The 21,211-nt window shown below is 49.6% G+C and overlaps 1 protein-coding gene across 2 annotated transcripts in view; it reads left to right on the top strand.

Moving 5' to 3' along the window:
* The window catches only part of Ziz (dedicator of cytokinesis protein Ziz), a 196,935-nt gene that overhangs the window by 27,060 nt on the left and 148,664 nt on the right, over nucleotides 1–21,211 (top strand). Inside the window, exon 1 of one of the 2 annotated variants that reach the window (XM_075682222.1) lies at nucleotides 16,452–16,697. The exons of the other annotated variant lie outside the window; for it this stretch is intronic. Coding sequence (XP_075538337.1) covers nucleotides 16,620–16,697 — 78 coding nt within the window. The 5' untranslated portion in view covers nucleotides 16,452–16,619. Of the gene's footprint in view, nucleotides 1–16,451; nucleotides 16,698–21,211 lie in introns of those variants that run through there. 2 annotated transcript variants of the gene reach the window in all.

Genomic DNA, 21,211 nt, shown 5'->3' with positions numbered 1-21,211 from the left:
TGGAGGGCTGTTAAAACATTATGAAGAGGCAGACATCGAAAGGGCGCGTACGAATATAGCCAAGGTCAGTTCACAGGTTACGCTTCTTGAACAGCCAATAAACGATTCCTGCAGAGAGTGGAACTTTGATACGTCATGCGACGTTTCGAGAGATAGCTGGCGATACTACACCATCCTATTCCCGCACCTGCCCTCTCTGACGTCCCAAGTAACATTTTGCCGAGGTTATGTTTTAGCTCTTTAATAACTGAGAGACTTCATTGCAAGCGAAAGTAAATTAAACATAAGCTAGGCCTTGATAATTTAACCGCTCGACCTCGAAAAGAACTCAGACGCGCGAAATTGTGATTACTGGATAGCGTCATTGTCCGTGCCGTAGCTTGATCGCAAAATTCCAAATCGAAGCTTTGTACTTTTCCGGAGTTCATTACCGCTCCTTCCCTCAGAACAAAAGCAGACTGTCGAGGCTCGCGAAACGCACACTTCTAGCCCAGTCTGATTTATCTCCGTGTTTCATCAATGGCCTGATAAAGTCGAATGCAGGACAATGGCTTACCCGACGCATGTTGTTCTTAAGAGACCGTCGGACACCTGTCACGCACGTGTCCTCAGTACGACGTCCAGCGCAGATCTTTACTTGCGCACCGCACTAAGCCAACTGGACTGTATAGCAGAACATCTTCTGAAACAAAAGTTATTGGACCCTGGCCACATCCGTCGATGGCGTAGAAAGCTGTTCCAGTTTTTTTTTTTTTTTTTTAGGAAAACCGGCATCGATGACCGATTGTAGTACTGCTGTATGTCCTGCTGTGTGCGCGCAGTGTTCAATCCGTCTTGCGTACTGTCCCCCTTTTCCTCTCTCTATTTCCCTTACCCCCACTGCAGGGTAGTAAACTGGACGGTCGTCTGGTTACCTCTTTCCTCTTTTTGTTTTCTCTCTCGCTCTCTCCTTAGTGTCCTGTTAAAATTTCATTTTGAATGGTTTTCACGGTGCTGCAGCTTGCCTACATTTGCACATGCACGCCTATAGTATCTATGCGCACTCTGAAGCAAACAATGAGGAAACCACGGGTGTTGATCAAGCGTGCCGTGTCGCCTCGTTGTGCGGTGACTTAGTTGCTTCGTCTGGAACATATTAGCATTTTTTTCTTTTCTGGTACTTCCTGTATGTGGTGTAGATTTAGTGGATTGTTGATCGTTCTGCGGTGCCTGGGGAACAGGAAGTAGTTAGAAAGGTAAAGTGCAGGCCCATATAGTATATATTCTTTTCACTCGTCAAAAAACCGCCACTCCACGGGAGTCGTCTGCCACTGCCTCAAAGTGCTCTTGAAACTAGGGGTTGAACGGCGTGGTCGTCGGTACTGTAAAGGCTGCTTAAACCAAGCGCCGTCTGGGAGGAGAGCGGTATGTTTGTTGTTTCTGCTGGGGTTAACCCTGAGACTTACTCGTTACGGCCGTGCCTGTGTTGTTAAAGGCTGCGTCGCTTCTTGAGGCGAAACGTCATCGGAAGAACTCTTTGTGTACCCATATTTCGTGCACCTTTATTAACTACACTTCGTCGAGACTGCTCACCACTTTTTCTTTTGTTTTTTCGTGCACCCGAGGAAAACGCGAAGTGAAAACTTGAAGGACGTTTGCCAGGCACGGTTCGTCTTGCGTGTCTCGAGGTAAACGCAGTGAAATGCCGCGAACACACTACACTCCTACAGCATACAGCGTCAGGCGTGTCCAAGGCTACATGGCGACAATAATTTCGTTGAGGCCACTTCTGCTGCTTAGCTTCACGAAGTCACGGTTTCAATTGCTTACCACAGACAGCCGTATACTCCGATGGGATCGGAATCACGTAAAAAAAAAAAAAAGAAAAGTGTCTACGGCCATGCTTTAGTAGCATATTGCGAAAAAAGAAAACAACTAAGGTGACGTGCACGCCACCTTAATTTATTTCTTTTCTCAATACGGATGCGGGGCTGGTTCATTAAGGGGCACTTCGTATCCCATCTGCAGCTTCTGGACGTTGACCTCTCGTAATTAATTTCGTATCCCGAAGGGTACGTAGCATGGAACGCGAAAAGCGCCTTCGTATGTATACGCCATGTTTTTTAACACTGTTACAGCTGCACTCGACATCCTCGCGCGTCTGCTCCCTTCGGCTTATTGCTGTACGAGAATTTGCCTTCTGCCGCAACAGTTCAGTCTGGAAAATGGCCGCTCTCATCGAGCATTTATGCGAAGAGGAGGTGTAAAGTAGGGTGTCGTTCGAGAATAACGCCGAGCCCGACAAATGGGCGCGCCATTCTTATTGGGGCGCAGAGGATTGAAAACGTGCCAGTGGGGAAGTTTCTATTCCCGTCGCGCAGAGGGCAAGAGTTACTCCTTTCGCCCGCACCATGCAGTCGCCAGGCGGCTACAACGCGACGTGCCAGCTGGTTAACATCTGAGCGCGTGTTGCGCTGTACGTATATAGACACGGCGGCGTATATACGGCACATACAGTACATACGGGTGGCAGCTATGGTGGCTCTCATCCTTTCCATGGCGTCTAAAAAGTGAAAGGTAAATCAGCCGACTGCCAACGTCGCTCGGCCCCGCGCGGTGGCAACACAATGGGAAGAAGGAGCGCCTGCCTCAGCGCTGGGAAACTGCAGAAGCGCCGGGGGATCTAACGCGCCACCATTTTTCTTTTCCTCGTTGCCGCGCATTGTCTTTGATGAACGACCCCGGGAAGGCCCGGGGAAAGCGTGCGCCGGCGTGCCAGCGCGCGAACAAGTTGCCCGAGAGCCATGCGGATGGCATAGCCGTTCGATTGACTCACGTTGCTGTTTGCAGCGTAGCTCCGCAACGGTTCTTTCGCGCGACAGCGGCGGCGCGCTCGGTGTCGAGGTACAGGTGCATTGCGTACATAGTATACAATGGCGGAGCCGGCGCAGCGCAACGGAATGGGCGTCGCGCATACAGCCGAGATTATTGAAGCACTGAGTCCGGGGTATGTAGTGACTAAGGCATTTCAAAGGACCGGTGGGTAGGATGAAGGAATTGCGCCGGATATAATGGCGCGTTTGCAAGGACCCGGGTCGGTTTCGGGCAGTGGCAAATCAGACATCTAGGAAATCGGGAGGGTGCGAGAATTTTGTTCTCGGACCCTTCCGGCGCTTGGTCCTGTGCTCTTCCTTGCCCGTGTCTATATTTCTTTTTGGCGCTGTTTAAAAAGAAATTTTATGCAACTTAGCTGTGATATATGATTTGTTTGTGCGATGGCTTCGTCTTTCTTTGTTTCTTTCATTTCCTTTTTTTTTAATCCTTCGTCGCTTCATATGTGCAAACGTAAATGTTTTTGAATAGTTTACTTTCTCTAGTGACCCGCCATGCCTGTTTATTTCTGATGTTGAGCACGGAATTTGTCATCTGATCCTGTATATTTAAGTATATTTGAATTATACGAATTCGGTGCTCTGTTAGCATTTTTGGGGCATCTGGAGGGCGCGTGGGTAGCTACGCTTGCTCGGCACATTTGAGCCATAAACTAATTTTAATGTGGCCTCCAGCAAGGCAGACTGCTTCGGAAAATAATTAAAAAGCACACGGTCTCCTAGTCTGTTGTTGGTGTCAGGAAGCAATACGGAAGCACGCACAGCAAGACGCTACTCTCAGACACTCTCAGGTGTCGCCTAATAATTACGCGTTGGTTAATTAGGCCGTCCTTCCTTTACTCATAGTCCATATTTAAAAATAAAAGTTGGAAAGGCACGGGCACATTGATATAAGCGAATTGGTTCATATTATACTGAGAGCGTTATAACAGCACGAAGGCCGAAAACGAACCGGAACACATGCGCACCACGAACACTCAATATGACAACAACGCATAGGACATACGTGCCCGCTTTTCGTCTTCGTCATTTGCGCCATTAGAGCGCGGATCGCAGTTTTCGGTGGAGGAAAATTCTCTTGGAATTTGAAGAATGTCGAGCGCCGGTGTGTGTTCGGTTTCCTATCAGAGCGAATCGCATGGGGCGTTTACATTGCAGGCATCGCTGGTTGCGCAGGAGGCGTCGTTGACCGTGCTCGAAGGAGCGCGGAAACGGTGTCAAGCCGCCAGCGGTCGCGGTCTCTCTTCAGGTATAATGCGCAATTTGAGACCATCGTACATGTACTGCCGCGTCGTGGAAGACCCAGTTGAGTTGTAACCCCTGAATAAAAAAATAAAGCAGTATGAAAACACGTGACGGGGACGTATACTCGTTATCAGCGTATAGCCTTTGTATCAGCGCCCGCTTTCGCACCTCGATTGGCTCAGCTCTGACGGCAGAGCATCCACCACGGCAAAAAGTTAGCAGCAGGGAGGAATAGGTATATATATATATATATATATATATATATATATATATATATATATATATATATATATATATATATATATATTATTAAATAAGTGCGAGGCGTCACGTTACGGCGTTCTCAGCGCCACGTAGACTTACTTCGACGCACTTATCGCCGAGGATATATACGCCCACTTACACTTATTTAACAAACTGTTATGTAGCGCGTATTGAGGAACAGAATTCTGTATCGTGGAGTATTTGATGTCGCTCTGCAATTTTCTAATTGACACTTTTCATCGAAATATAATATTTTATAGTTGATTGATTAAGACTAAGGATCTAATTAGACGCAATGAAGAAAAGATAGTTTGAGTATCTCCAAGCGCCGACAAACAACATTGCCTTTCTTCTTTCCAGCTATGTGGTATTTGCATATCTTAAAACTCTGTCTAAAGTTAGCTGGGGCACCATACATATATATATGGTTGCTGCTTCTGACCAGAAAAATGTGTGTGTTTCCTTACCGCACGTAAATGTGACGTGCAAAGTTTTTGGTGGTTGCGGAAGAGATATGGGCGTGGAAGTAACAATTTATCGAGATCTAAGACCTCTCTTGAGGCATATCGTGCACACTGATTTGTTGAAAACTTGAAACATCGCCTTCTATTGACGCAGTTCTGAACAGAGATGAACTGTCTTTTTTTTTTTTCACGTACAACAATAAGGTGTAACTGTAGTTTCCAGGCACGGATCTCAGCATCATAACAATTAGGAGCAGCGCGTATTTCATCAAAGTGCACTGCCGTGCAAACGCTTCTCCCGGAGTCCTGCCGATTACCCTTAACTGTTCTCGTCAACTGTACCCGTACGGTGCCTGCCATATTCCATGATCCCGAGGCCCCATCGAAACCCGTGCCGTCCTCGCCTACGCATGCGCCGTTCCTTGGCACCCATCTGTTCTCTGCGCACGCTACGTTACCTGCCCAACCACCTTATGTATATCTAAGTCAGTAACTGAAAGGAGGATTGCAAAGATAAAAGAAAAGCACCGGCGCGAACGCCGCGGCTTCGTACAATAAGGGCATTCGTAAGCTAGCGCGTTTCAAATAGCCCCATTCAGTGTGCTTATATCCCTCTAGCCCCACTTATGGATTGGCGCTTCTGTTGCGTACGTAATCTCGATCGCTGCTCTTTGTTTAACACGCAGCCTGCGTCGGTCACGAGCTGGCGTGCGACCTCAACCTCCATTCCGATGCACTCCTTTCTTTCTTTCTTTCTTTCTTTCTTTCTTTCTTTCTTTCTTTCTTTCTTTCTTTCTTTCTTTCTTTCTTTCTTTCTTTTCTTTTGCAGTCGAGCGCAGTACCGCTCACTGAGTCGAATTTGTATCGCGCTACCACCACCGGCCCCTTTGACTTCGTGACGCGAGTCGTTTCATTTAAGGCAACAATTGTTACGCGACGCTTCGTGACCTGCTGTATATGTGTAGCACGTCCTTTCCGGCTACCGATGGCGGCTGTTTAACGATAATATGCCGAACTCGGACTGTTCGTGTGTACGCTTACGTCGCAAGGTATGGCCACCGATTAGCTAACTGCTTTCTTATTTACGATTCGCCTCGACCGTTTTGGACACGCGTTGACCATGCGCGGACTGGCGAGCATTCCGAGGCGCTGTTCCGTGGTTTCGGTTTGCTTCTTTCGATGCCAGATCTCATTCGTTTATGTTTATCCATTATTGGTCGTGCGAAGCCCCCAGGTGTTGCAGTGTGCGTGCGTGCGTGCGTGCGTGTGTGTGGTTTGTGCGCCTTTCTGAATAAGAGTAAATGTCTTGATTACGGGCGGTGCTCCCGGTGCTATTATTTTCCATTATCGCCCTTGTCATTAATCACCTTGGCCTGCACGTGCTGCCTTTTATTCTGTCCGCGTTATGACCGTGAAGTGCTGCCGGGCAGCACCGCTTACATTTCTCGCACAATCGCATCCGTAGTTCCGTCTGCAAGGAATTATACATGGTGAACAATCTGTTCCCGCTCACTTTAACCTTTGCTCACTCTCACGTTCTTAGACCTACAAAGACAGAAAAAGGATAAAAATTATGCTATCTGCCATAGGCGATTTTTAAAAGATTCCGGAAAAGTTCAAGGTGATCACCCCGTTTAGTACTAGTGCAGACATACGTATACCGGCATTTCAGGAGGCGTACATGAAAAATAAGGTGACGCAGATGGCAACACGTTATCATGATCGAAGTTCAAGGTGATCACCCCGTTTAGTACTAGTGCAGACATACGTATACCGGCATTTCAGGAAGCGTACATGAAAAATAAGGTGACGCAGATGGCAACACGTTATTGCCGCTCTGTTCAACATAAAAATACACTTGGGACGGTTTCTGCTCCGCAAGGCTCTTCTAGATAAATAAAAAAGGACAACCATAAGCAGTTCTCACGGCTGACGTATTCAACGCCATCCGATAAATGGAACGTATAGTCGTGTGCCTTGCAATAAGAGCTCAGCACCCTTGATGGTTGGAACCTTCACTCGCAAGATGACACCCCCAACGCTGCCATCTTCACATACCGTATGCACTTTCCATTAATCGGGTAAACGTTAACGCTATAACACGTCTAGTATGTGAGTCGATATTCGCGTCCGGAAATATGTTCGACAATAGTGAACATGAGGCGCTGTCGTTCGCCATGGCATCGGAGCTTACATCATCACCCATCCCAGCACTTTCACTCCCCTTCCCTCTCCCCCAGTGCAGAGTAGCACTCTAGAGCGCACTAGCTCACGTCGACCTCTCTCTGTTTCCTGTCAGTAAATTCTATCTATCTATCTAAGCGAGTCGAAGACAGCTCGTCACTTTCTTCTGCCACATCTCAACGCGAAGGCGAGGCGTTTCTTCTTCGAGCAAGCTTAACTGCCTGCTTTGAGACGCACGCTAATTATTTCCCGTAGTTAATTAGGGACTTTTAGCGGTGCTACGCAAAGTACGGTATACGGTACGGTAAGTGCGTAAAACCGTACCGGTCGAAGACTGCGCATGCGCCAACCTTACCGTACGAAATGACTTTCCGTACGGCATACTTGACGGTAAGGAGTCGGTAAGGCTCGGCTGGCACCGTGTGTCGCGAGCCGAGCTGCACCAAGCCAAAACAGTGAGAAGCTGATGTCGGCCACAGAGTCCACGTCTCGCGTGCTTTCTTTTACTGTGATACTACCAAGGCAAGAGGTTACTTTAAATCACCTTCTGCGGAGCGACGAAGTGACAAAAAGTAAACAGTGGCATAAAAAAAAAAAAACAGGTAGGTGGCGCCATCTAGTGATGCAGAGTCTTAGAGGGGACGCAGAGTTTTTATTGCAGTAACTAATTATATTCTACTTATCTGCTGGTGTAAAGTGTCAGCAGTGGTGCAATTTACAAGAAGCATGCCCTTTTTTATGTATTGATTAGATAAGAACACCTATGTAACAAAAGGTTTCACCTGTTGCAGGACAAGTGTCACAAGATGTCGCTACCGGCCTTGTGACTGGCGTCTAAGTTTGCCGTAGCCGGGCACTTCTGTAAAAAATAATGCGCGTATGGACAAGCTAAAGCTTTCTAAATGTATTCGCCAAAATGAATATTTCGCGCTCAGCGCATAGTTATTGCATTCTGCAAAGCCACAATGTTAGCCGCTATCATCATTATCACATTACCGTACGCATCGAGCGGCACACGCAGCTAAAACGTATTCGGTCATCGCGGTAAATTAGTACGGAACGGTAACACCGTATCGTATACCGCACTTACCGTATCGTAATACGGCACTGATAACGCTCTCTAATCCTCCCGTTAAAGTTCTCAGGCATCACCTCAAGAATGACGCAACGAGATCACATTGCAATACAACAGATCGCGCATACGTAATGCGCGCGTGTGTCACGTATCTCGGCTATATAAGAACTGTACCCACGCGCATTCAGGTCTCGTGCAAAACAAGCGGCGCGCCCCGGATTTCGTTTTACGCAGGTGCGGCGCAGGACAGTGCGCGCACGTGATCGGAATACGTAACAGAGGCAGGCGGTCGACGCAAGCCCTCGCGAGACTGTGCCCGCACTTAACACGCGCATTCTCTTCCTGTATACACACTCGTATAGAATGTAGCACGGTGGCGTACACAGAACTGAGCTAGCTCGCCGCCCGCGCATATATATATAACCAGGCGTGACCATGGTCGCTCTCCTTATGACGCAGTGCGAGTGGTTTGCACGTGCTTTACATTGCCCCGAGATACGGCGCGAAGGAAAAAGGGGAGAGCTGCAAAACGCCCGTGACTGCGTTCAATCAAACGCCGTGCCTGCGAGCGATCGGCAGGGCATGCGCGTGACCCAGAAACTGGCCCGCGCTGCAGCTCGATCGGCTTCTGCTCGCGCCTTGGCCGGGACATTTTTGCTCGAAGCATATATATACGAAGCCCACACGTACGAAGGCTTTAATTACGCTCTGCGTTTCAGGTCCGCGTGTGTACCGAACAACGGAGCGTAAAAGCAGCATTACGGCTCTTAGAGAGTAGGGAAAAAAAAAAGCTATTTGGCGCGACCCGATTACGAGCTAGTTGCGTGCACTGGAACAAAAGATATACGAGAGAAAACGGAAATAACAAAACAAGAGCGGTTACAGGTTCTGTTCTTTGTCGGGTACGGCCTTCCGTATTATTATCAGCGTTCTGTTTGCTATGTTGCTGTTGTTTCTTCAATTTTTTTTCTTCCTGTTGCGTTTGTCGCGGGCTCCGTGTTTCGTTTTGCGGTCTCAGCAGCCCGAGCGAGTTTGTGATTTCCGCTCCGATGGTTCGCAGCGCCGCCTCTTATTGGACGGGCGCTAGCGTGTGTGGAGAAAAAGAAATAAACGAGAGCAAAATTTCGTTGTGCACCGAGTGCAGTGACCACGTTTGATGAAGCGAATCTGATCGCTCCTTTAAACAGCGCTACCGGCTGACCACCCACCCACACACCCGCCCGCTCGCCCGAGATATAGATCCGTTCTCGTCTCACTCCACTCGTTCGATCTCGATGTTCAGTGATTGTGTGTGCTTGCGTCCCGTCGGGATCCACGGAGCCGCGGCACTCGGAACAATTTAGCGCCGCCGTCGAACCGGAACTTCCAGTTTCCGACGGGAACTGTGCAGTGTTTCTTAACCTGACGTTGCGGCTGCTTGTCCCGCCTTAATTGTGGTCTCCGTTCTGAAAATACGCTGTCTCGGCCGTAGGAGAAACGAAAGGAGTAGGCCTTGTGGCGCGTGAGCGCGCTGAGCACGATGAGCCCCGCGTGCACGTCCGTGCTGTATTTTACTCGCCGGTAATATCTCGGTGCTCCGGAGCACTCCCGCTCGGAGTTCCCGTACAGTGCACGTATTGCAGCGACTGGACTTCTCGTCGGCCGTAGGGTACAGGGTACGTCTGTCCGAGCCACATGTAATGGGGGCTGAAGGCATATCACGAAGAAAGAGCTCTCTTAACCGACTCACGCTTTCTTAAGTTTGTTCAAATGAAAATCTACTTTTAATCAAACTAATCATGGTCAACAGTCAACACAAGATATGTGGCATGTTTTGGCCTGCATGTCCCGTAAAACATTATGAATCAATGTATGGAACTGATGCGGTTTGGCTGTGTCCGAAGTGGTGCGGGCTTGTCGACGTTAACGGTGTTGGGGCAGGTGCCGTCCGATCTTTGCGGCGGCGTTTTTTTTTCTATATATATATAGGTGTAACGTGCTCGCAAGGTCCATGCCGTGTCGGGCTGAAATAATGATCTGCGCGCAATTCGAAATATGCGACACCTTTCGGGTGTGCCGAGTAAAGTAGCGGTATACGTGGCTTCTTTTCCAGGTGCGAACGCGTCAAGAAAGAAAAAAAAAAAACATGCTCTATAAGCAGCCGCGTCCATTCTTTTCCCTGCAAGCCGCCGGTGCTATTTAGTGGACATGTTTACCGCATACCCACGCTTGCTTATGACGCGCGCTATCTCGAGGTGAACGACACCATATATGTCCGTTATCAGCGCGCATGCAAGTTGAGTGGTCCCGCGGTCTGTATGTACTTACAGGCTACGCGCCGCTGCCTCAAAAGAGCGTGCACGTGTGGAGGCAGCCGGCCCGCACGCGAACAAGCACACAAAAGGCACTCTTGCCTGCTGACAGCGAGAGTGCCGCTCTTAGTCAGCTGCGAAAGGCTGTTCGGCTGAACCCCATCGTGTTAACCGAGATCACGCTGTTGCGCGTTTGTTCGGCTGTGTAGCCGCGCTTGCTGTCGTCGCTTCGCCATTTTTTTCGCGCGCACTGCAGTCGCGGAAGTGTGAGGGCGTACGTGCCGCGACGTGAGTGTGGCACGTCGCGTGGCGGATAACCGACCTGCGTGTATAGCTTTAGATTATCAGCGACAGCCGCCCCGCTAAGTACCCGCGAAATCCTTGGCTAAATAGATAGGAACTCTGGTGACACTCGTTTCTATAGGCGGTGAGACCTCTATTCTTAGTTTCGCAGGCGTTGCTTCTTTTTTTCTCTCTCCGTCTCTGGTGGATATCGGTGTCTGGTGGTTTTGCCGCGAAAAGTTATATCTGTAGCCAGAGACTTTCCTCGGTCCTACTTATAGTTAGGGAAGTCGGGCCGCTGTACAGGCTGAAATCTTTCTGCCGTGGAAAAGCCTTCCGTTTCGAGAAAAGGTCTGGGTGATAAGCTCTAGGCGGCATACCCTTTGTGGGTGTCAGTGATGCAGACATACGAATGAAAAGCCAGAACTATAGCGACACTGCTGTGTTGCAGATGCAAACGAATAAGAGGAAACACTGAAAGCCATAGAGTTTTCTACTAAAGTTACTCGCAGCAGTGGTGGGACAGGTGTACGCTAATTGCGCCAAACTGGACCGGGAGTGGTGCCTTTGCGCCATGGATCCTGCGCGAAAATGGCATTTTAGCAGAAAATTGCGCCGAGCCTGCGCCAAAAGTAAGCATGCGAGCGAAATTCTCCTACCTGCGAAAAACTGAAATCGAAACTAACAGTACGCTATCATCATCATCATCGTAGAAGGAAGCAGAGGCGCGTCGGAGTCATCCGGTTCGTCATTCCCGCATTTTTCTCTGACGGACGTACAGACTATCGATTCTTTAACGTTACCGTGTGAGCGTCGACTGGTCGGCCACATGAGGGCCGTTGAGAAAGAAAGCGGAAAAAGGAGAACCGTGTGAGTATTCGTTGCTGGCCTAAGTGCGTTCTACAGTCACGGTTTAACGCGATAACGTTACGGGCCCCTTGTCGCGGACAATCCAGCGTCGGACGTCGTTCCGGCAAAAATATTTTCGAACGACCCATGCCCAGGACATCCATGTGTCGCAAGGAAGTTACTGAACTAATTGTATTTCTCAAGCTAAAATGCGCAGAAAAATCGTAAAGTACGACTTATACACAACCTGCAGACATGATAGCGTCGGATTGTAATTTGAATATACGAATAAACATAATTCTGTTACGCGAGAACTCGGAACAAACCTCTTTTCCAGCGTTTCTACAATCCATAGACCGACGACGGCGTCCGTCATTTGCGCGCGCCGGCGCGTGAATATCTCGGAGTCGTCCACGGAGCGGCGTGCCCGTTTCTCTGAAACACTCCCAGATGGCGCTCGCTCCCTCCGCATGGCGGCCCACGCAAGAGGCCGCGTTTCTACCAGAAAGCCCGCCTTCACGCATAGCGTTTGCCGCGAGCATTTCCCGGTAAACATTACGCTTACATTCGCTGCAGTTGCCGGGAAGCGTGAGAAGGCAGTCAGGGATATTTGATTGCTATCGCGTTCCACTGTTAAAGGTGACGCTTAAGCTTACTCCAAATTTTTATATGTATCCTTTAACTTATTTCCCATGTCCAGATATTGCGACCGATTTTCGCAGCGTCGCTTCGCACTTGCGTCATAGCTATCCATGCGCCCCGTAGTTCGTGACCCGTCGGGGTAGCCTTTACTATGGCTATGGCGTTGCAGTGCTGAGCTCGAGATCGCGGGCTTGCTTGCGGTTGCGGCGGCCGCGTATTGATAAGCGAGAGATGCAAGTAAGCTGTTAATGCAAAAATTGCAAAGTTGCAAAAATAAAATTGTTTGCATAACGTTCTTATGTTGTGCCGTGTTTCATTGAATCAAATAAGAGAAAGCGAGAACCTACGACACCGTTTATCGTGTTTGATAGCCGCATATTTACGAGGACTGAGGTCGTATGTGGTACACGGCGAGAGAGAGAGAAACATATAACTTTATTATGTCCTTGATGCTGTCCAGGGGTGGCGGGGTTTGGGAGATTAGCCCCCAGTCCCCCCTTCCTCAGGCGGCGACCAGTCCTTGCTTTCTGGCGGCGTCTTCGGCCATCCAGATGGCCCAGAGCTGCTCCTCTGGGTCCAAGCTGAGTAGCAAAGTCTCCCACTGCTCGGCCGTAGTTATGATGCGTGTAGCTTTAGTGTGGTAGGTGTTGGTGGGTGAGGCTTTGCGGCATTGCCAGATAATGGGATCGAGGTCAGAGGACAATGAGGTCGAAGTGGCGAGAGCCGCCACTTCGATTGGTGCCGCCAAGTTTGTATGACGAAAAGTTATGGTGTCGAGCTTGATTCGTTGCGCTATGTCGGCGAAATAGCGTCGTCGACGCAAACGCAAAACCTTCTTTGCGCCTCGCTCATGCACAGTTGCGCTGACTCTATTTCTTTGTTCGAAAACTCCCTGATGTGCATGGCATGACACGAGTGTGTTGCATAATATCATGTTCAGCGCAGGCGCGCGTATACTCGATCGGTCTTGTGGTGAAGCTTTGCCCACAAGCCGTGACTATCGCGCTGTGTTGCATCCTCGGTTCATAAACCCGCGTTTGTTGGCGATCTGTCTGTGGTGCCTCCTCCGCGCTGTATCGGAGGTCGACGAATTCGGCCGCAGTGCCCTTTGAGCGTCGCGGTTTTGAAGGAACGTCGCGTCCGTTCGTGGTCGCGCTCGCAAGGTAAGCCTCGCGCAAACCCGTCTCGACAACGTATCGACTGCATCAATTAAAATTTGCATGATATTTGGTAAGCATACGTGCGTTTGACCTCGCGCCAAAAGTGGCTAGCCTGCTGCGCCAAATCGGCTTTAATTCCTGCAGGAAACTCTGAAGTCACATAACACTTCCAGTACAGTGGAGAGGCGCGCCTGACAAAGTGTTTGCCAGACACAAATACGTCACATGACGAACTTTCTTTTTCCCGTGTGTGTTATTTCTGTATCACACTTGGCTGCACGTCGTAAACAGGTAACGTAGGTGTGACTGCAACAGAGCAATGCGCATTTCGCGTAGAGACGATGCGAGGCATCCCGGCGTTTAAGTCTTGCTAAACGTGAATGCTCTGATGGCCATTACGTCGAGACGGCGTCGTCACCGGACGGGTGGAGGACGGTGAAGGCCGCGCAGCCTTTGTCTCCCTTCAATTATACGTGCTGCATATTCAGCGGTCTTCTTTTCCGGCGTCGTCGTCGTGTCCTTGACCTTACCTTCAGCCGCTGTAGTATCAGCCTGTGGCGCTGCTGAGTTCAGTGCATCCACGTCGACCTTAACCCTGTGTTTAGGGCCGTCGTTATGCGGGAGCGTGTGAAGCTTCGTTGAGGTTTGGCGCGGAATTCGTGGCGGCAAGCACTTGTAGGGATTGTAAGTTTCGCGAGATGGGCGTCTCTTCGTACGAGGCTGACGCAAGTCGTTTTCGTTGTATTTTTTATTGCGCATCGCTCTGCGTTGGATGACTCTCGTCGCTCACCGATTACGATGGATGGCAAGGGCGCTGCTACTCCTAAGTAACCCTGGCTTCTCTGTTAAAGATCTCTGTCCGGTGCTGTTTTCACGAAGTAAGCCAGTGAGCTCTCTCCTTGTTGCGGACTGCAGCGATGTGTCTTTCTTCTTGCCACCTCTTCTTTTTTTCTTCTTTTTTTCTTTGTCCACCGTAATTTTCCGTCGTCACGCGCCGCTGTCTGCAGCTTCTTCGGGGCGCCACATGTACAACGCCGATTACGCGAGACACGCACGCTGGCTTGAGTCAGCTCTGTGGGGTACGGGGCTAACTGCCGCACTTTATTTAGTACTCGGTAGAGCTACAGAGAGAGAGGGAGAAAGCTATATTGGCAGCTGCAGCGCTGGGTTAGACGTCGGAGAAGGAACAGACACAGTCGGACAGGCAACCACCGGGCAATCTTGTGATCAGCGGAGGATGTGCTCGAGCAAGTGATGCTTCGAAGTGGGGGGGGGGGGGAGGGGGGAGACAAACAAGGTGCCCCTCCCCCTACACCCGTAGAGATTGGTTCCAGAAGCAGGATGTATTGCCGTTGCGTTTGTTTGTCTCTCTCTGCCAACCCCAAAGACACTTCTCGCGTTCTCTTCGGCGTTTACGTCACCGAACGTCGGCGCCTGTGTGCCATTGCGGTTTCTGTGCGTGCGTGTGCGTCTCTTCTTGCGGCCTCTCGTTTTTTGTGTCGACGGCGCCATTTGGAAGGAGGAAGCGGAGCGACGACGGAATCCCGAAGATCGCGCACAACCGGAGTGGTGGCACCGCAAAATAGGGTCAATTCCCGCGCGACACTGTTGATCGAAGGAAAGGGGGCGGTAGGAGTAGAAGGAGGAGGCCGGCGATGCCAAGGGGCACACACACACCGCGGAGGAGCATCATCCCCGCCCTCTCAACCTCGGACCTTGGCGGAGGACAGGGCGACGAAGCCGCCGCCACTCTGCGGCTTTTCCTGGTTGTCTTTGACTTCTTAAGGAAAGAAGAAAAAGACGTTTATGAAACCAGAGCGAGCTCACGAGGGCAACGTGGACCTACTTTTCCTCTTTTTTCTTTTTTTGCGTCCTTGATTGTTTTGCTCACAGGCTGCCTTCGCATGGCGCCTACCTCCTCTCCATAGAGCCGTCGTCGTCGTGCTGTGCCCCCCTCTTCTGTAAGCGAATACGTAACCGCCACTTTGCGGGCTAATAGTGTTTCATGACCCCCTATACCGCGACTCTGAAACTTCCTCTCTGTGGCTGAACAGGTGACCCTATATATATGCGGTGTAGCTTTGCTAACGTATGCCTTCAAGCGTATATTACCTCTCTCAATGGCCATCGACTTAGGCGCATAGCAGCGAGGCACCTCTACTGTCCGTCCAGTTCGCTTAGAACACAAGCTGCGTCGAAAGGCCATCTAGTGGGCGTATATATTGAAAAGTTTACCCGTACTTGACACGGATATTATTCATGAAGCTTTCCAATAAAGTCACTTCTTTTTCTTTCTGGTGACAGTGGGTGACTGTCGATGCATCCGTCATCAGAATGGCGTCATGGTTATTCGTTCTAAACTGTTTTTCCGAGAAACAAACACGTACTGTCTTTTTCGTATCCTTCCGCAGTCTCCCTGTCCTCCGTCTTGTTTTTTTAAATCGGTGCTCGTGCTGTTGGGTGTTGCCTTCCTCCTCCAGTCTCCAACCTCGGTTCCTCTCCGCCTTCTCTCTCTCTCTTTCTCTCTCTCTCACCGCGCTATAGTTTCGGCGCCTCTCTCCTCTCTCTCTCTATGGAGAGAGGGAGAGGCGCTCTCGATTCCTTTCCTCCCCTACTTCGAGCGATCCGCCGCCTCGCTCGCCCACCTTGCTCTCGCGTGGCGGCTGTTTCCCAGCGATCGGGCGACAAAACGGACGGCCCGTCGTCGGACTCTCGTCGAAGGCCGTTCCGAACGGCTCCCAGCCTGAGAAGCCCAGGCCGGTGCTGCATCGCTATCTGTTCTCTCGGCCGACTTCGCGCCGTAAATATCCAGCCGAAGCACTTGTGCGCGTGCGCTTTCGCACCAGCTGTGCCCCGACGTCCGTGCGCGTGTTTGTGTTGTGTACACTCTCGTCGCCGACTCAATTCACGAATCGCATGTCGCCCGTCAACTCGACTCAGTTTTCAATGGATGCGGCGGGCGCCGCTTGCGCGGCTGGCTAGCGCGTCATTCACACGTCGACGCCAGGGGCTCTTCGCAGCAGTGTTGTCTTTTCTCGTGGATGCTTGCGGTTACTCGACGCGGCCACGACTCCCGTGTGTGCTGTAGTTGGTAAAAAAAAAAGTTTGTGTGCTCTGTGCCGCCGTCTCGCGTCCGGTGGGATTGCGTCACCGCCGCGGAAACCTACGCCCCCCCTTGCCGTTCCTTCGGGATCTGGTTGCCTCCGCGGAGCCTGTCAGTCGCGCCAGGATTTACGACCCCGTGTGCTGCGTGCGCTGGAGAACAGGGCGTCCGCGGCACGAAAAGCAAGACAATGGTGTTTGCCGTGGCCGTGTCTTTCTCGGAGGGCGACTGCGCCGACGGCTCGCGACGACGCGGAGGAATTCGACGAGTGAGAGAGCCTGCGTTTGTCTCCTTCTTTCTCTTTGTTACATTTGTTTTGTGGTGTCTGTTTTGCGCCTTGTTTGTTTGGTCTTCGCCGTTTTCACCAGTCTCAATCCTTCGATGCGCGTGACGCGTTTTCGTGCACTAAGTTGCTACGCTTTATTTGCTGTCTGTAGCGTATGCACTCGTTTGTGGTTGTACTTACCCAGCATAAGTATGTAACCCTTGTCCGCCCCCTCCGTCCCACCATATTGCAGTACATGGGGAAGTTCGCGACCTTGCAGCCACCAAAACTTTTTAATGAAATTTCTTCACGCACTGTGTGCGCCTTCACTAATCACGTAGAGCCGCACAGAGTCCATTTATCACACAGTGATGATATTTAAGTTTATTTTCCCCGGAACTATCAAGAGTTTATGGTTTCGGTTTCACCGAGTAGCAATGCTAGCGCCGTGGAGAGGGGCTACTAACGGTTGTTGTAATCGTGTCAGAAAATGTCTGCTGGGAGGCAGTAGGGTGATAATTCTGGACATTGCCAAATTCCGTTATGTTGTAGAATTCCGCCATATTGGCGTTTTTTTTTTTAGCCAATCAAAGAGGTCCTGGTAGTTATTTGAGCCAGTCAGGATTGACGAGATGAAGAATTTGACAGTTTCCAGACTAGCGCTCCTGGTGGAGCTCAAGTGCGACACATTACCGCGTGTGAGCAGATCGTATATAGCTCTCGGCGAGGCGTCATCAATTTCGAAAATTGCAAACCAAGCGGCATTTGTCTAACTGTGCGCGTGGCTTTTTAGCGGTCTCTTAGCCACAGAAAGTTAAATTTCTTTCGAAAAGAAATCATTGTGGTCAAAATGTTTAATGCCATTTCACATCATGCGAACAATCAGAAACGAGATTCGAAATTTTGTTGCCTCGGCTGTTTGCAGCTTGCCGCCATAACATGGAATCAGGTTGGGTTGCCAGGTTGCCAGGTTATCCGTCGTGACGTTTCCGAAGCCGTTACTTATGTACAGTATAGTTGTACCATAGAAGTTCTTTGAACGGGTGGTAACGTGACATCAAGCGGCAACAGTCGAGAATTAGTTTGGAAACCTATATAAACTATTTTGCGGATACGCTATAGAGTGTCGGAATGTTGGGCTGTCAACGCGGACGACCGGTTCGCTATAATGAAACGCAGAGCGCCATGATTGATTCGCATGTTTACAAGCGATGATTCATGGACATTGCATTTCATGAGCCACTGTTGCGGTGGCTTCACGAAACGGGCATCCATGCTTATGACATCAAATTTCAGTTCCGTTGTATGACGCCTGGCATCTTGAGCGTATAAAAAAAAATGTGTGAACATTATTGGGCAGATATAATCTGGGCGTTTCACGTGCGAGTGAGCTTCATGTCGCTTCGCACACAGTAATTGAGGAAATAATCGTGTTGCAGCCCAAGATGGCGGCACCAATTAACCGAATAGGACGTCGTCTGGATAGGGTCCTTTCATATGCGGCAGTGAGTTTCGCACGGGCGTTTACCTCGAGTGAAACTGGGGTGCATGATTGTTAGGTGATTTCTATATAAGCCGCCCTTATTGCTTATTATCGTTGCTTGATAGAGCAAAGTTTGCACGAGCTGCAAAAACACGTTCTACTATGACTCATCGTGTAGTCACCGCCGTAACCGAAGCGATCGAGTGAGCGGCCTGTGGACGCGTCACCCGGAAAGCCTCCTATCGTGGTGTCTCATATCCGGCGTGTGCGCGAGTGGGGCGTCAATTTCGAAAAAAGCACGCGCCGCGGCTATCTTACGCGTGAATGTTTTGACATTTCTTCGACGGCGACACCGGCGCTTGTTGTGCCACGATTACGAGCTCTGATGCCGACCTTTCCCTGCATTCCGACCCGTCAGTTGTGTTTGCAATCCTCGTCGTCAGGGGTGTTTCATCTTTCTCTTCCGTTCCGCGATCAAACAACCCGCGCGGGCTTTTCTTTTTTTTTTGGGGGGGGGGAAAGGGGGGGGGTGCGTGGCCCCGTATATATCAACGCGGGGCGAGTCGCAGTTACGGCCTGGGATATCCGGCCGTGGGAGCATTCCATTTGGGGTTCGGTGTTCGGTCGTCAAAGAAATTCGGGAAGTTTTTTGAGTCAATCCAGGGAGTCTCTTCCATGTTGCGGAGGCTGTCGTGAACGAATATATTTTTTTTTCTTTTAACCCTGTAATTTCCACAGTTCGATACCAAGGAAAATGTAACCCACTTGCCATCTTTATATCTTGCGATACAGAATGCATAAAAAAAAAACGCTGAGTAATACAACAGATTAGTGGTGTAATTAATTAGTCACTGGTTCTTTAACAACTGGAACATCGCAAGAGGGTATCAAAAACGCCTCCGTAAGCTACGAGTTAAATTTACGAATTGCTCAAATATGAAAGTTGTGAGTTGCTTAAATAAGAATTTTGAGGCATCAAACTCGGCGTATGAGAAGCATAAATGATACGTCGGACGCTAGAGTTAGCCCTGTAATAATAACGTACTCTGCGCACTTTCACGTTTAAGCACTTAAATACTGCAGGAGTATGTTCTCTATGCGTAATTTGTCTACAACAACCGGAAAGTGCGCACATGCACAATATATTATGTATGCATGCGCAATCTTGCATACGCTCGGCATTATGTCGACGCAGCTGCGTTTTTTTCCGAGTTAATTGTTCCGCTTAAAATTAGTGCATTGGAGGATGTATTACTTGCATTGTGACGCGTGGGAAAGCTTATATACGCGCCCTTACTGCGTTTAGTTGCATGGTGACTGTCATGTGTAGCTTGTTACTTTCTATTTGCTCGTGTATTTTATTTCGTCACTTCATTGCATTCCAACCTAATACGGACTGGCCAGGAACTTGGAGGTTAACAGATAAGCTCAAGAAGAAGGACCGCGCAACAGTCGACGGAACGAAAAACGTCAGGCTTAACGTTAAGATACATAAAGTCCACGGTGTGGATGAGCGTAGATAGCAAGCGCGGGTAGCCGGCATTCTATGTTGGCGTCAAGAAATGGAGTTGCTCGCTGGACTTGTGCCCTATTAGATTAACAGAATACAGGCGCTATACGGGAAACTCAGTCGAGGACCGCACGTAATTAAGTTGTGCGACGCTATTAGGAGATCTGCAGGCACGTAGTATGATGAAATGAGCTGACGCAATACGGTGGTAATTGGAGACCGCTTGGGAGGGGTATTAGTACGCTGCGCTGGACACATGATAGCCTGATATGACGATGCTGGCTTTTCCTCATCGTTATCGCGTTGCAATGAACTTGCACGTTTTCCTGCTCTAACGTATTAAAGAAAAATATTGCGCATTATGACTTTTTATGACGTATAACTCAAGTTAGCGTCACATCTATGTGCACTCGAAGGAACGCAAGTTCCCCTTTAGACTAGTGCGCTACGCCTGAATTAAGCAACTCGTTGAGCTCCCAGGAGCAGTTTCTTTCGGTCTCGTTGTTATGCCTATACGTAATGCCGCGTTAAATCTATAGCTACTACGCATGGTGGGTATAACTTGCGGTGCGTTTAAGGAACGTACAGCGGGATGCTTTAGATCCGTTACGGTGCCTGTTAATTACTGGCGCTGGCTAACACTCCCAGGGCTCTAGATCTAGTTAACGTGCACAAAAATCTTAAATTTACGGGAGGAGGGCCGCGCTGCTGTGGCTTAATTTTTTAAGCACCGCTCGCGTAGTGCTTCTTCGTCCGCCTGCGGCGGCAAATTGTTCTCTCGCCCTCTTTTACTTTGCTTATTATTCATAAACGTTTCAGTGAATGGTGTTAACTTCCGCTATGCTTTCTCTGACTCCATTGTCTCTTGGCTTTGTGCTGTCGTAATAAGAACATTGGGCAGAAACTGTCGACGACGATTGTCAATGAAAGCGAATAGCCGGAACGAGAGAGAGAGAGAGAGAGAGAGAGAGAGAGAGAGAGAGAGAGAGAGAGAGCGTTTTCCTTGCGGAGTCCGGACTCCGCAAGGAAAACGCTCTCTCTCTGTCACCGACCAACCGCGAAAACGGCCGAAAGAGCCAAAGAAAGCCGTATTATTCGCTTTAACAATCAAGCCGCGTGGCTTCCGTTACTCTTCCCGCTAACAACCAACGCATGCCGTTCTTTCAGACCGTTTTTCACTTGAGCGACCGAAGTAAAAATTGAGTCACTTTAGCGTATACGCCAAAGAGGGTGAATGCGAAAGCCTGCGCGCTCAAGAGACACTCATTAAATTACTTGGCATTCTCATTCGAATGCGTTGTTACTTCTCATTACTTGTCCCTCCCACCAAAGGTCGTGGGTTCGACTCCCACAAAAAGGTCGTGGGTTCGAGTGTCTTAACTCTATATTCAATAACTGTCCCTTAATTAACATTGCATTAACGCCATAGGTTCGACTCGCACCGAAGGTCGTGGGTTTGAGTGCCTGAATTAACGACGACGAACGCGCGAGCATGTCTATACTTTTCTGTGCCGCACGCCGTGT

This window comes from Dermacentor variabilis, chromosome 2 (genome assembly GCF_050947875.1).
Source record: "Dermacentor variabilis isolate Ectoservices chromosome 2, ASM5094787v1, whole genome shotgun sequence".
Classification (NCBI taxonomy): Eukaryota; Metazoa; Arthropoda; class Arachnida; order Ixodida; family Ixodidae; genus Dermacentor; species Dermacentor variabilis.
Note: the sequence above shows the minus strand (reverse complement) of the source record. Positions and strands in the feature narration are given on the sequence as shown.